The 14542-nt window shown below is 31.7% G+C and overlaps 1 protein-coding gene across 1 annotated transcript; it reads left to right on the top strand.

Moving 5' to 3' along the window:
• Positions 1-8135: 8135 nt before the first annotated feature.
• Positions 8136-13186, top strand: LOC126885933 (uncharacterized). The gene is made up of 2 exons (XM_050652749.1): positions 8136-11331; positions 12894-13186. The coding sequence occupies exon 1, from the start codon at positions 8292-8294 to the stop codon at positions 10752-10754; it is 2463 nt and encodes an 820-aa protein (XP_050508706.1). The 5' UTR covers positions 8136-8291; the 3' UTR covers positions 10755-11331; positions 12894-13186.
• Positions 13187-14542: the final 1356 nt, after the last annotated feature.

The raw sequence follows: 14542 nt of genomic DNA, 5'->3' as shown, positions 1-14542 counted from the left end.
AGTTCTCTGGATTTGGCGGGAAATTTTAAAAGTATATATATTGTACCTATACATACTACTTATACGAAAAACCTCACTTCGCTTGGTAGATTATCTATATAAATGTAAATGAAATTCAAAATATACTTATTAACCTAATTATATAGTACATATTAGCAATATTTTAAATAAAAAACTTTGTCATGTAGGTACCTTATAATGTACTTAAGGATATGTTAAGTTCGGTACCTCTTGGGGACTTAATAATTTTACCAGTATTTTGAAAATTTCTCTATAAAATAATTAACCATAGGAAAGTTATAAATTACAGTCAAATAATTAACCATATTATAAAAGTTATATTATTACCACATCAAAAACAGTAGGTACCTACTACCAAAGAAAAACATAAATATTTCACATAATAAAAATATTCTTAAACAAAAATGATTGTTTTCAATTAATAAGAAAAACCTTCAAGGAAAATTTAGGGTTTAAACAAACCATCTATCAGAGAAATTCAAAATACGGGTGTAAAATTTCTAAGTCCCCAATAATTCTAACTGTCAATTGTCTAGAAGCTCCGAAGCCAAAGTATTTGGTTTTCGCTAACCGCAAGTATGCACAAACCATACATACCACAAACCATACATACTTATAGACGTTTCACGACCATGTTAATCTTTCGGATCGAATTAACGCCATCTCTTGATTGGAATGGGAACTAAATTGACAAATTTTAGTTACGTGAGAATTTCAAATTATAAATTTTGCGGGATTTTTGATGAAATTTCGCAGGAAATTAAAACAACAGAAAGACAATTCAATGTTTTATTCCATATTTTACTGAAAACTTCAAATATTCCAATTTGTTTTCAAAATGATAAACACTACTGCTATGTGTCACGTGAAAGCACTGATGTGTATCGAGTTGAATGAAAATTTTTGAAAGAATCTTGTACATAGGATGACTGTTTAGATAAATATTACCTTATAATCTTTTACAAACTTCCAAAAATATATAGGTCCGAAATGTTGATGACACACTTGTCTATTGGAATAATAATATGTTTCAGGATCTATTATATTGTTTTTTTAATGTGGAGAAACACAACACGGGATGATCAATGTAAACTAAAAATTCTACTCATAAAAATGGAGAGGAGGTTAATACACTTATTAAAATTGTGATTAAATCTAATTAAAAACGTAACACCACTATAATAAAATAATTAAGCCACAAACTGTAAAATAAAAAGTAAATAATAAATTAATTTAATTGTCAACTGTCAGTTGTTAAATATGACAAGAGAATTGACCGACAGCGACATCTCTGGATTGGAATGGTAACTAATTTGCTGTCTTGACCTTGACAATTTACGTGAAACGTCTATAAGTATGTATGGTTTGTGATACATACTCTAGACGTTTCACGTAGATTGTCAAGGTCAAGACAGCAAATTAGTTACCATTCCAATCCAGAGATGTCGCTGTCAGTTAATTCTCTTCTCATATTTAACAACTGACAGTTGACAATTAAATTAATTTGTTATTTACTTTTTATTTTACAGTTTGTGGCTTAATGATTTTATTATAGTGGTGTTACGTTTTTATGAGTAGAATTTTTAGTTTACATTGATCATCCCGTCTTGTGTTTCTCCCAATGAACTGTCAATCCGTATTGACAGTTCATTGGTTTCTCCACATTAAAAAAAAACAATATAATAGATCCTGAAACAGTGTATTCCAATAAACAAGTGTGTCATCAACCTTTCGGACCTATATATTTTTGGAAGTTTGTAAAAGATTATAAGGTAATATTTATCTAAACTCTAAACAATCATCCTACAAGATTCTTTCAAAAATTTTCATTCAACTCAATATTACACATCAGTGCTTTCACGTGACACATGGCAGTAGTGTTTAGCATTTTGAAAAAAATTGGAATATTTGAAGTTTTCAGTAAAATCTGGAATAAAACATTGAATTGTCTTTCTGTTGTTTTAATTTCCTGCGAAATTTCATCAAAAATCCCGCAAAATTTATAATTGGAAATTCTCACGTAACTAAAATTTGTCAATTTAGTTCCCATTCCAATCAAGAGATGGCGTTAATTTGATCCGAAAGTTTAACATGGTCGTGAAACGTCTATGAGTATGTATGGTTTGTGCAAGTATGTATTTGGAGGTACGGATAGATGTTACAACCCATTCCGCTGTGTTGCCAAATTTTTAATCAGTATCGAAACGCGGCAGATTTAAAAATATGTCAAAATATGTTGTTTTACTTTACACGTTCTAAAAGTGAATCAAATCTATTTTTTCTAATTTAATAATTGCTTGTATAAAAAATACCTAGATGGTACGTAAAAAATATAATTTCGTTTGTTATCCGGTAGATAAGCTTTAAAAGTAAGTTTGGATTATGAACACACCTACACCTGATTTTTGACTTGCGGCTAGCGAAAACCAAATACTTTGGCTTCGGAGCTTCTAGACAATTGACAGTTACAGTTAGTTATTGGGGACTTAGAAATTTTACACCCGTATTTTGAATTTCTCTAATAGATGGTTTGTTTAAACCCTAAATTTTCCTTTGAGGTTTTTTCTTATTAATTGAAAACAAAAATTTTTGTTTAAGAGTTTAAGAATATTTTTATTATGTGAAATATTTATGTTTTTCTTTGGTAGTAGGTACCTACTGTTTTTTGATGTGGTAATAATATAACCGTTGATTGTATTTCAATCAACGATATAACTGATATAACTTTTATATGATTAATTATTTGACTGTAATTTATAACTTTCCTATGGTTAAACGCTAATATGTACTGTATAATTAGGTTAATAAGTATATTTTGAATTTTACAACAATTTTAAACCAGTATTTTTAATTTCTCTGTAAAATAATTAACCATAGGAAAGTTATAATTTCCACATTAGAATTAAAGTTGTATTATTACCACCTACTACCAAGTGAAAATAGAAATATTCCACAAGATACAAAAAAAAATAAAATAATAATAAAGAAATAAAAATTGTCTTAAACAAAAGTGATTATTTTCAGTTAATAAGAAAAAACCTAAAAGGGACAATTAATGTTTAAACAAACCTTCTATTAGAGAAATTCAAAATATTGGTGTAACATGGCAAGTTCCCAATAACTATAGGTTCGTTCCAAGACGACACATTTGTACGATCCCTTGAACCGCCACGAAATCGATTGGACTGTTTTAATGCGCAGAATCGCCCTTGAACGGTTTTCTTTCGATCTCGATCCGAATACCGGTACGTAACCCTCTTGGAACGAATTCGTGTACCATTTCAAGTTCGAGTTGCGCTTGAGCCATTTTCAGTGCGAGTACCACTGTACCACTAGTAGTTTGCTAGATGGTTAGAAATTAATATTTCTAATGTCCACTTTACATCAACAATAAATTGAACAAGAAATTGACAAAGTTATTCAATACCAAATTTGACGAGTACAAAATGTATGGTTTGTAAAAGAAAGTGAAATAATTTGATGAAATAGAACAATTGGATATGTTTTATTTTGTCAATTTTCTTTTTATTCACGTCAAAATTGGATGTAGAATTGTGTTTTGTATAAGCCAAATTTAACCTTGAATAACTTTGTCAATTTCTTGTTCAATTTATTGTTGATGTAAAGTGGACTTAACATGTTCATTAAACATCACTTCAGCTTCAAAACCTTTCCCAGAATCGATATCTGACATTAAATCGTTGTCTTCTATGAAAAAAGAAAATAATAAATTATCCATTTTTATAAGATTAATTTGAAAAAAAAAGAATTAATAATTATTTAAACGTAAATCAAGATTCACAGGTACTAATAGCGTAAATTGTGGATTATTCTATTATTGAATCATCAGCTGATCTCATAGCAGTGACCAGTAACAATGAAAACAATCCTAACTGCGCAAGTCAGTACAAATAGTTTCTGCTTGAAGGCATGTATCAAAAGGGCCGTTCAGTTACCGATTTCGAAGCGGTACATGGATCGCTTGGAACAACACGGTGTACGATACCATAGGGTGCATTCAGCAGACGCAATCGCTGACTAATCGATTAGTGATTTTCTGCTGAATGCCACATAAATTGTCGATTAGTTATCATTTGATGACTTATCGGTCGCCATTTTAAACATCGGGTTTGAAATATGATTACTTAGCGAAACGAAACAAGATTGACGTATGACGTGTGACTAACAAGTGTATCATGTATTTTACATGTATTTTAAGACTGATTTTAAGTTATCTGCTATCTTAACAAAACAAGAATTGAATGCAAGGAAGGCATATAAATCACGCTGATAAAATAAATCAGCAACAAAACAAAAATGGAAAAATGTGACAGTTGTCATAACCTATTTCGTATGTACATGAAAGTATACCATTCAGAAGAATCGTTAGCGATTACACATCGCTAAGTAATCGATTAGTCATCACAGTTTTCTGCTGAATGCAGCCAATCATCGTTCATGTTCGCTTGGAACGCATTTTTTATAATGCGCATGACGAGGGCAATACGAAGGACGGTTTTCATGTCACTTGGAACGCGCCTTATAAAAGCAGCTTTACATCAAGGCTATGCAAGTCTCATGCTATGCAAGTCCGTCTTGCATGGCATATCTCTTGCCTAGCCTGACCTTTTTACATCGGAGCTATTTCTGTGCAATTTTAGATACCACTTTCATTGTTGCCAATAGAAGAAATATATCAAAATATTCACTTTAGATATTTCACTTGGAAACTTCAGTCCATAATTAAATATATTCAAATATAAATCACAAATTATTACATCCAATAAATACCATTTAAACTTACACAATAAGGTTAAGTTTTTTTCTAAACCATAAATTTTGTCATATTGGCAACATGAATTTTGACAGGACTTGCATCAAAATAGCATGAAAAATAGAACATGTTTTAATTTTTCGTCTAGCACAGGAATTGCATGGAAATAGCGCGTGGGCATGCGCAGTAGCGTGATCTGTCTTGCATGGCTCTTGCCTAGCATGAAAATAGCATAATGTAAAACTGTCTTAACCTATAATCTATATAATCTATAACATAGGTATCGGTATCCTATTAATTATAAGTATGTATATTATACATAACGATTTTTTTTTTATTTAAAATATTGCCGATACTATATAATTAGGTTAATAAGTATACTTTGAATTTCATTTATATAGATAATCAACTAAGCGAAGTGAGGTTTTTCATTTAGTGTCTTAAACTCAATGATATGTATAAGTATACAATATATAAAATATACATATATGCTTTTCAAATTGCCCGCCAAATCCAGAGAACTGTCAATTGTCTAGAAGCTCCGAAGCAAAGTATTTGGTTCTCGGATTCTTTCGGTGGCAGTGAAAGGTGACGGATGTGATTCGCATCAGGAGGCAAATTTGAAACCTGTGGTGAGATCTACTAACCTTTCCTCTGTTAATAAACCTTTTCTTTTTTAATATTATTGGTATATTACATTTATATTCTTAAATTTCATTTGTATTTAACACGCTTAGATAAGAGTATAAAATATTTAAGGTAATTAATAATGACCGAGGATTCCGGGGGGACAGTCCCTCCTGACCTTGAAGGTTTTGCTGGTTTTAATAGTCAAGATGTTGATATGAACTTAATGGATACGAATAAAAAAACCGAACAAAAAGATACAAATAATAAAACGGAGACTTTTTTAACTAATTTAAGTTATAATAATTCTGCTATAGGGCCATTTATTGTAATTATTGAAGGAATTGAAAAAGGGCATGCTGTAGGTCGCTATAATCATCTAAAAATTGCTAAAGATATTTTTCAATTAAAACTTAAAGATGTTTTAGAGGTTAAAGAAAAAGGTAAAAACAAATTAGGAATAATATTTCAATCTGCATCAGCAGCAAATAACTTTGTTAAAAATAATAAACTAAATGACAAATACAAAATATATATACCAAGAAACTCGGTAACTTGTAAAGCAATAGCTAGGAATATAAACCCAATATTTACAGAAGAAAACATCAAAAATATGGGCGAAAGCCCTTTTAAGATATTAGATGTAAAAAGATTTACCACGAAAAAAGCCAATGAAGACGGAACAATCGAGTACTCTCCAACGGGGACCATCTTAATAACATTTGAAGGGGTAATAATCCCTAGAAATATAAAATTATGTTACTTATCAATTCCGCTAATTCCCTACATACCACGAGTCACCCAATGTTTCAATTGCCTGGCTTTTGGACACACAAAAATGCAGTGTAAAAGCATAAAAAAATGTCACAACTGTGGCAACCCACATGAAACCGAAGAAAATGCACAACAGACATGTAGAATATCTTGTTACTTCTGCAAATCGACAGAACACCAGGCTACCAGCAGAAAATGTCCCGAGTATGAAAGGCAATGCAACATTAAAAAGACCATGGTATACGAAAATATAACACATTATGAGGCCAATTTTTTGCACCCTAAGTCATATGTACCTAATACATCCAATACAGCACAAACATTTAGATTCTTGCAAACAGAATTCCCCAGTCTACAAAACAAGGGGCAACAATCGGACAATCATATACAGATAAATCAAAGAAGATCTTATATCAATAGCAGTAACATTGTCAAGTCAAAAAGAACATACACAAATGTATCAACGACAAACGCCTCTCCTCCAACAAAGAGAGTCAGTTTTGACAAAACAGCACATAACAGAGTATTATCATACCCCAATGGAAGACAGGAAAGGGCAGAACACAGGCCACAATTTCAAAATTTTCAATCTAGTCCATATAGAAACATAGATAGAGAAGAAGATCCTGCTGGGTCAGGTACACAGTCAATAGAGTCAAATAATCTGAACAGAGTTGAAGAATATTATAAAAAATTTTTAATTACACCAATAGAACATAAATGTCAAATTAGGGATCTAATTAATACATACTTTGAGTTGTCCAAATCTTCGGAAGATTTGGATAGGCCAGAAAAGTAATCAAAATAACAAGTTATATAATCAGATCAACAAAAAATGCAGTTCTCATCTGCAAGTAACTAACACATTAGTATAAAAATGGATAACACAAACCTTAACATTATTCAATGGAACATACGTAGTGTAAACTCTAATTTTAGTAATTTAATATCACTAATCAGAGATGAGGAACCAGATGTCATTTTACTCAATGAAACCTTTCTAAAACCGGTACATAAATTTAACATTAAAACCTATAATATAGTCAGAAATGATATGAATGAAGGTACTAGTATAGCAACACTAATTAAAAAAAATCTAAAGTACGAAATTTTAAAATGTGGAAATAACCTAGAAACCAACAAATTTAGAATAATAATAATTAAAATTCAAAAATATAATATAGTAAATATATACTCTCATCCCACCAATAAAATAACAAAAAACAAACTATCTAACCTAATTAAGGTGCTACAAGGACCGATCATCATTTTGGGAGATTTCAATGCCCATCATGTTGCTTGGGGATGTGAAATATCTGACACAAATGGTAACAATATAGAAGAATTTGTTGATGAATACAATTTTTTTATACATAACGATGGGACTCCAACAAGACTCACCAGACCAGGACAAAGGAGAAGTGCAGTAGACCTGACGATGACCTCCAGTAATCAAGTCCACAAATGTGATTGGACAGTAATAAACGACCTGGGCTTCAGTGACCACTACCCCACAAAACTAGTTATACAAAATTCCATAAACATTAATCCGGAAAACATCAATCGGGGAATGAAAAATTATAAAAGAGCCAACTGGGAAGAGTACCAGGACATATTAAACCGAACAGCAAATATAGAACAGCTGGAATATAGAGAGTTAATTCAAACAATGGAGAGAGCAGCCAATATGACTATTCCAATGAAAAATCGAACAAAGAGAAGAATAGGATGCATCTGGTGGGATCAGGAATGCTCACAAAAAATAAGAGACAGAAAAGAAGCAATTTTAAGGCTCAAGACACAATTCACAGTTGAAAACTATGTCCATGCCAAAAAAATGATAGCAGCAACAAAAAAGTTTCTAAGGGAGAAAAAAAGAGACAGTTTTAGAAAGTTCTGTGCAACGCTAAATAGAAACTCCGATATGAGCTATGTATGGAGTACAGTTAAAAAATTCTATAATTCACAACAGGGGTATAAAAAAAAACTACCCAACACACAAATCAGTGAAAGTATCTTAACAAATCTATCAGTATGCAACATAGATCCAGAATTTACGATAGTGGCAAACAACAGCATCCAGAATCCTTTCTCCATGAGTGAACTGAAACAAGGTATAAACAATAAAAAGGACACAGCAACGGGCATTGATGCAATCACTTATTCAATGATCAAATATTTACCAGAGGCAGCCTTAAAAAGCTTACTTCATATGTACAATAAGGCACTAGAGGGAAAAGAGATTCCTGAGAGCTGGAAAACACAAATAATACTCCCGTTTCTCAAACCTACCAGAAATCCGCAACTCGTAGATAGTTATAGAGCCATAGCCCTCTCATCATGTGTAGGCAAAATAATGGAACACTTTATTAAAAACAGACTGGAATGGATATTGGAAAATAACCATACATTCAACAGCTTCCAATCAGGGTTTAGAAAAGGTATGGGAATTCAGACTAATATTGCTTTTCTTACATCTTATATTCAGGCAGCATTTTCAGAGAATAAAAGTGTGTTGGGAATTTTCCTAGATATAAAAGCCGCCTATGATCATGTAAACATTTATATACTTTATAAAAAAATGTTAGATTTAAATCTCCCAATAGAACTAACTAACCTTACATTCAAGCTTCTTCATAACAGGAAAATATATGTCAAAGATGAGGAAGAAAATCTCATAGGTCCGACCTTTACAACACAAGGTTTAGCACAAGGATCACCACTCAGTCCGTTACTATTTAACATCTATATACATTCGATTTATGAAATAATACCAGAGGAATGCATTTTATTGTCATATGCAGATGATCTAGTACTGCTAAACAAACATCAAAACCCAATCCAAGCAGCAATAGGATCAAATTTAATTCTTGCAGACATAAGTGAATGGCTAGCGAAACACAGCTTCTCTATTTCAGTAAACAAGAGTGAAGTAGTATGGTTTGCAAAAACTAGTAATAGCTACATATATCCAGAAATCGTTATGGATCAGCAGATCATCCCTCGTAAAAAAGAAATTAAATATTTAGGAGTCACCCTCACAGAAAACCTTAACTGGAACCCCCACATAGAAAACATAAGAAGTAAGGCTATTAAAGGTATTAACGTAATGAGGGCAATAGGGAAAGTTTGGTGGGGTGGGGACCCTGCCACTTTACTACTGGTATATTATGGTCTGGTGAGATCCCATTTGGACTTCGGCAGCATATTCATAAAACCATCAAACAAAAACACCTTGCGTAAGCTAGATACAGTACAATTTCAAGCCCTAAGGGTTATCCTCGGATGCATGAAGTCAACTCCTACAACAGCATTGCTGGCAGAAACTGCAGAGATGGCACTAGAATTTCGAAGAAAATGGTTGGCAACGAAATTTATGACAAAAATGTACAGCATTCAAGATAATCCGATTTTAAAGGTAATCAAAGATATTAAACAAGCGTGTACTTATAAGATAGGATATTGGAAACAAAGAGAGAGACCATACCTAGTGGAGGCACTTGACCAACTAGAACCATACAAAAGTATAATTCACACAGCAAATGTGATACCCTGCTTCTCGTTCAACATGGACATACAATACACACGACTTCCCACAGTGCAATTAAAAATCAGCAAGTCAGATCATCATCAAAATATGATATTCAAAGCAGCAACAGAGAAATTAAGTGAAAACTACCTATTTATCTATACTGATGCATCAAAAAGTGGGAATGCTAAGGAAGCAGAGACAGGCTACGGTGTATACATTCCCAATATCAACTATTCATACTCATCTAGATTACCATCAGCATTGAATATATGCACAGCAGAAATAGTGGCTATTGGTAAGGGGGTAAAGGAATGTCTGAATCGAGGTATTACTGATTGTATTGTCTTTACCGACTCCAGAAGTGCTATACAGAAACTAACAAAAGTTGGCATAAATGCAAATAATGATCATACCACATTAGAAACGAAACAGCTATTAGTAGAGGCAAACTCAGATAACAAAAAATATAAATTGTGCTGGATCCCCGGTCATTCAGGAATAGAGGGAAACGAATATGCTGATAAGTTGGCAAATATTGGGAGAGTACTTAATGTCCCACAAAGTATGAAAATAAACTACACAGATGTTTGGCCAATATTGAAAAGTAAAATAAGGAGGGAACATGACATATGCTGGAAATCACAGACACAGACTAAAGGGAGATGGTATTCTGGAATTCAACCCTCATTTCCAGATAAACCCTGGTTTAAAAAATTTCCCTATATAGACCGAAGACACCTGACTAATATAATAAGGATGAGGACAGGGCACTGTTGCACAGGATCACATCTATATCGACTAAAAATAAAAGATCATCCATTCTGTGAATGTGGAAGAGAGGAGAATATAGACCATATTCTTTTGCAATGTCCCATAAGAAAAGGTACACAGTTTGATCTTAGAGATGAACTAAAAAAACTAGGGGTCCCAGTTAGTTTTAATATACAAGATATTCTTTGCAATCTAACTTTTGATCAACTAAAATTAATTGTTACTCATTTAAATATTAACAAGGTCAATTTGTGAAATACAAACTCAATTGTCCCATATTTCTTTATCCTATCCTGTCCTGGGTTCTAGTCTAACCGAGGTAACATTTCGGGTTGTGAAAGCTCTGCCGTTACCCCGGAGCGAGAAGAGTTTTATCCCTATGTTGTTCTATTTGTCTAAACTAACATCTCTCATCACAGGGTATATTTCTATACGTATAAATTTGTTAGATATTATGAACGTCTAAAGAAATGATTTTAATATTTAAGAATAAAGAAACAGGAAATAAAATACTAAAATCCGTTAGCCGAAACATAACCTATCATATTAAGTAATTGTCAAAAAAAAGCGTAGAATCTTCTTGTTTGTCTTTAGAGTGCTGCAGTATTGCTAAGAGCAAGACAACTGCAACACGAAAGAAATGTGCTGGCAGATGCACTTGTATGCAAGCCAAAAAAAAGAAGTGGAAGTGGAAGTATTTGGTTCTCTCTAGCCGCAAGTTGATTTTTGTGTTTATTTTTATAATTTCAGCTTTAACCTAACCTAACATAATCAGATTCAAAGATGATTTTATCGTTTTTATTTCCATTTTGGAAGAAGGAATGAAGGAAATGTAAGTAAATCAAAGAATTACAACTTAAAAAAATAAGTATACAAAGTCATAAGGTTTAGAAATACATTTCCATATTTTAATCAGACAACAATATTGTTTTAAAAAGAAAACATTGATTATGCTGAAAAATTTACTGGAGAGCTTGAACAAGAGGTAAATCCATTTTAAGTTAGTGGAAAACTGTTGATTTGTATGTAAAATAGAAGACAAAGACAAGTTTAAATAAAGACAAGCTATGAAACAGATGCAGTGGTAATTTTGTTTACATAATAATTATATGTACATATTATATGATTATTAATATTAACTGTTCCATGATGTAAAAATTTGTTAATGTGGGTAAAACTTTTATTTAAATTCAATACTATATTTCTGTAGTGGTATGGCAAAACTTGATGTTGTGTCTGATTTTAGCCAGAATGAGATTATTTGCTTGATATGCTATTTAGTAACATTTCTTCAAGTTGGTAGAGTTTGGTATGTGTATGATGAAGGTAAAACCCCCTTTGTCCCACATATCTTTTGTATAAAAGATATGTCCCCTTTTAACTTACAGTAGAACCTTATTACTATTACATACCCAAGTTGCATTTTTGAGGTTTTATCAAAATAGCGTCATCGTAAATCACTTGACGGAAACTCTATATGACGAAAGAGAGACTCATAATGAAAGATTTATTTTTTTCTGTTATCTTTTTATGGTAGGTACATATGTATGTGTATATGTACATATGTATTATACATAAGATATACATGTTTGGATTATCCCTGCTTTTCAATACACCTTCGGTCCCGAGGAGGACAGATAATCGGGGCTCTACTGTATTAGGTAGTGCAGAACTTGATATATTACTTGATTTCTTATGTTGATTACTTTTCGTTTTTGAGTTGGAAAAACATGATCCAAACTTTCCAAATTCTCTCCTGAAAAATTAGGCTAGATGGACATATCAATCATTGTCAAAACTCTCCAGATTTATAATCCATCCAACTGGTATATTGAATAGTAAACTAGGGCTAAAAACTAACTATGTATATCAAAACACAATATTTTTAAAGATTGGATAATTTACATGGTAAATTGAAGAATCCCAATAACAGGAATAAAACCTAATTTTAATATTTGGATGCCTCAGAAGTCAAACGGTGTAAGTCACATTCTCCCTAAAAATGACTTATGGGATATAACACTTATTATTATATATAGAAATATTATTATTTCCTTGTTTGTATTTATGAATATGTTACCCATGTTATGCTAAATAAAGACAGTTTACAGTCGGAGAAATTAAAGAATACCCATGAACGATCACATCAATCACATATTATTCAGATTACTAATAATCAATCTCTCTCGTTTGTTATTTATGAAAAAAAAACAGCTAATACAAAATATGTGATTGACTGATTGATGTGATCATTCATGGGTATTCTTTCATTTTTCCGACTGTTTTTGTCAGAAACATCTTAGTATCTCATTTTAAGCACTTATTGACTTACACCGATTTTCTTCTGAGGCATTGATTTGTTAATAGGTTCACTTTTCTAAATAAAAAAATTAGTTACAGATATGACAAACATCTAGCTAGAAGATGGAATCTTGCGTTTTTAAAAGAAAAAAAGCTAGTTCCAGAAGTAAGCTACCAATAATAAACTAAAGAATGTATTACAAGAAATAACAACGCTAATACTCAACATAGTTCAATTGCTTCAGATAGAAAAAAAGGAGGAAAGGGTACAACACAAACGTGCCAGAGAAAATGAAAGGGCAGAAGAGAGACACAAAATTCATTGATTTATTAAATTTAAAAATTAAATTATACAAAGGATAATTAAATAAAAAATTAAAAAATGATACATGTATATTAATGATCTTTCTATTTCCCCATAAAGCTTGTTACTGACCAGATGGTATACTATAATAGATATATATTATATCTCATATCGCTCACTCTAGTAATGAGTGAGCCTGCATAAACGGAACCATATTATACATTATAGTTCCGTGTATGCAGCCTCACTCATTACTCTAGTGAGTGATATGAGATATATTATAGTATAGCTCCCCGTGCATGACAAGCTTAACACAAAAAAATTTATAAGGTATCAGACATCTCAACTTCAGTAAATTCAATAATTTACCTTATTCCTGGTATGTATACACTTACCAGGTACTACCTTTTTGCTAGTACTATACTAGCAAAAAATAATTTTTGAATTAAATTAATTGACGCAAAAAGAATAATGTGAATGTATGTAATTTATTTAAGCCAAAATACATTGTACGGCTGTCAGTAAATAGAAAAAAATGTTTATTTCACAAATAAACATTTCTTTTCGCTTAAATTAAATCACAAACAGCCTCCCACATACCTCTTGGCAGTTTGAACATTTAATTTAAGCGAAAAGCAATGTTTATTTGCCAAATAAACATTTTTTTCTATTTTCTGACGGCGATAGAATGTATTTTGAGTTAAATAAATTGCATACATTCTTCTTTTTTCATCAATTAATTTAATTCAAAAATTATTATTTTGGCCACCCTGTATAAATAATGATATTCATGTTTATATTACTGTATAGAGAATTGAACACCCTTTCAAATGAGGTGCCACACGACCCCTATTCCCATTTAAAAAAATCATCGATTACGTCACCACGCTCAGATGGATAACGTCACTAGTATGAAATAGATGGCAAAAAATTGTAATTTGAAAATAAAAATCGACCTATTTCGGGATTTTTCTCTAAAATCGTCCATTTTAGAGAAAATGAATTTAATCCATAATTTAGATCCTCTCTGTATGTGAACTTATATTATTTTATACCTCTATTTCTAATGTAATTAATTATCGAGTTAGAAAAAATACATTTGATTCACTTTTAGGAAGAAGATATTAAAAAAGTGTTATGTAGTAATTCAATGGATTATTCAATAAATATGGACATTATAGACAAAATATTTTTAGAACGTGTAATGACATATTTTTAAATCTGCCGCGTTTAGGATTCCGATCCTGATTAAAAATTTGGCAACCTCGCGGAATGGGTTGTAACATTTATCCCTACCTTGTATTTGGATCTGACAATTTTGACATCCAAAAAGGGAAATGACGTCATTGACATTGACGTTTATGACATAAGACATAACCAAGGCATTCCAAGAATTTGACGTTTGGGAGGCAAACTGTCAAACATTTGTGTTTGTTTC

The sequence above is a fragment of the Diabrotica virgifera genome, chromosome 6, assembly GCF_917563875.1.
Source record: "Diabrotica virgifera virgifera chromosome 6, PGI_DIABVI_V3a".
In the NCBI taxonomy this organism is placed as follows: domain Eukaryota; kingdom Metazoa; phylum Arthropoda; class Insecta; order Coleoptera; family Chrysomelidae; genus Diabrotica; species Diabrotica virgifera.
This window is presented reverse-complemented; position numbering and strand designations above follow the sequence as displayed.

Excerpts from the sequence above, each read along its gene's own strand:
- LOC126885933 (XM_050652749.1), top strand. The coding sequence starts at position 8,292 with ATGAGTGAACTGAAACAAGGTATAAACAATAAAAAGGACACAGCAACG.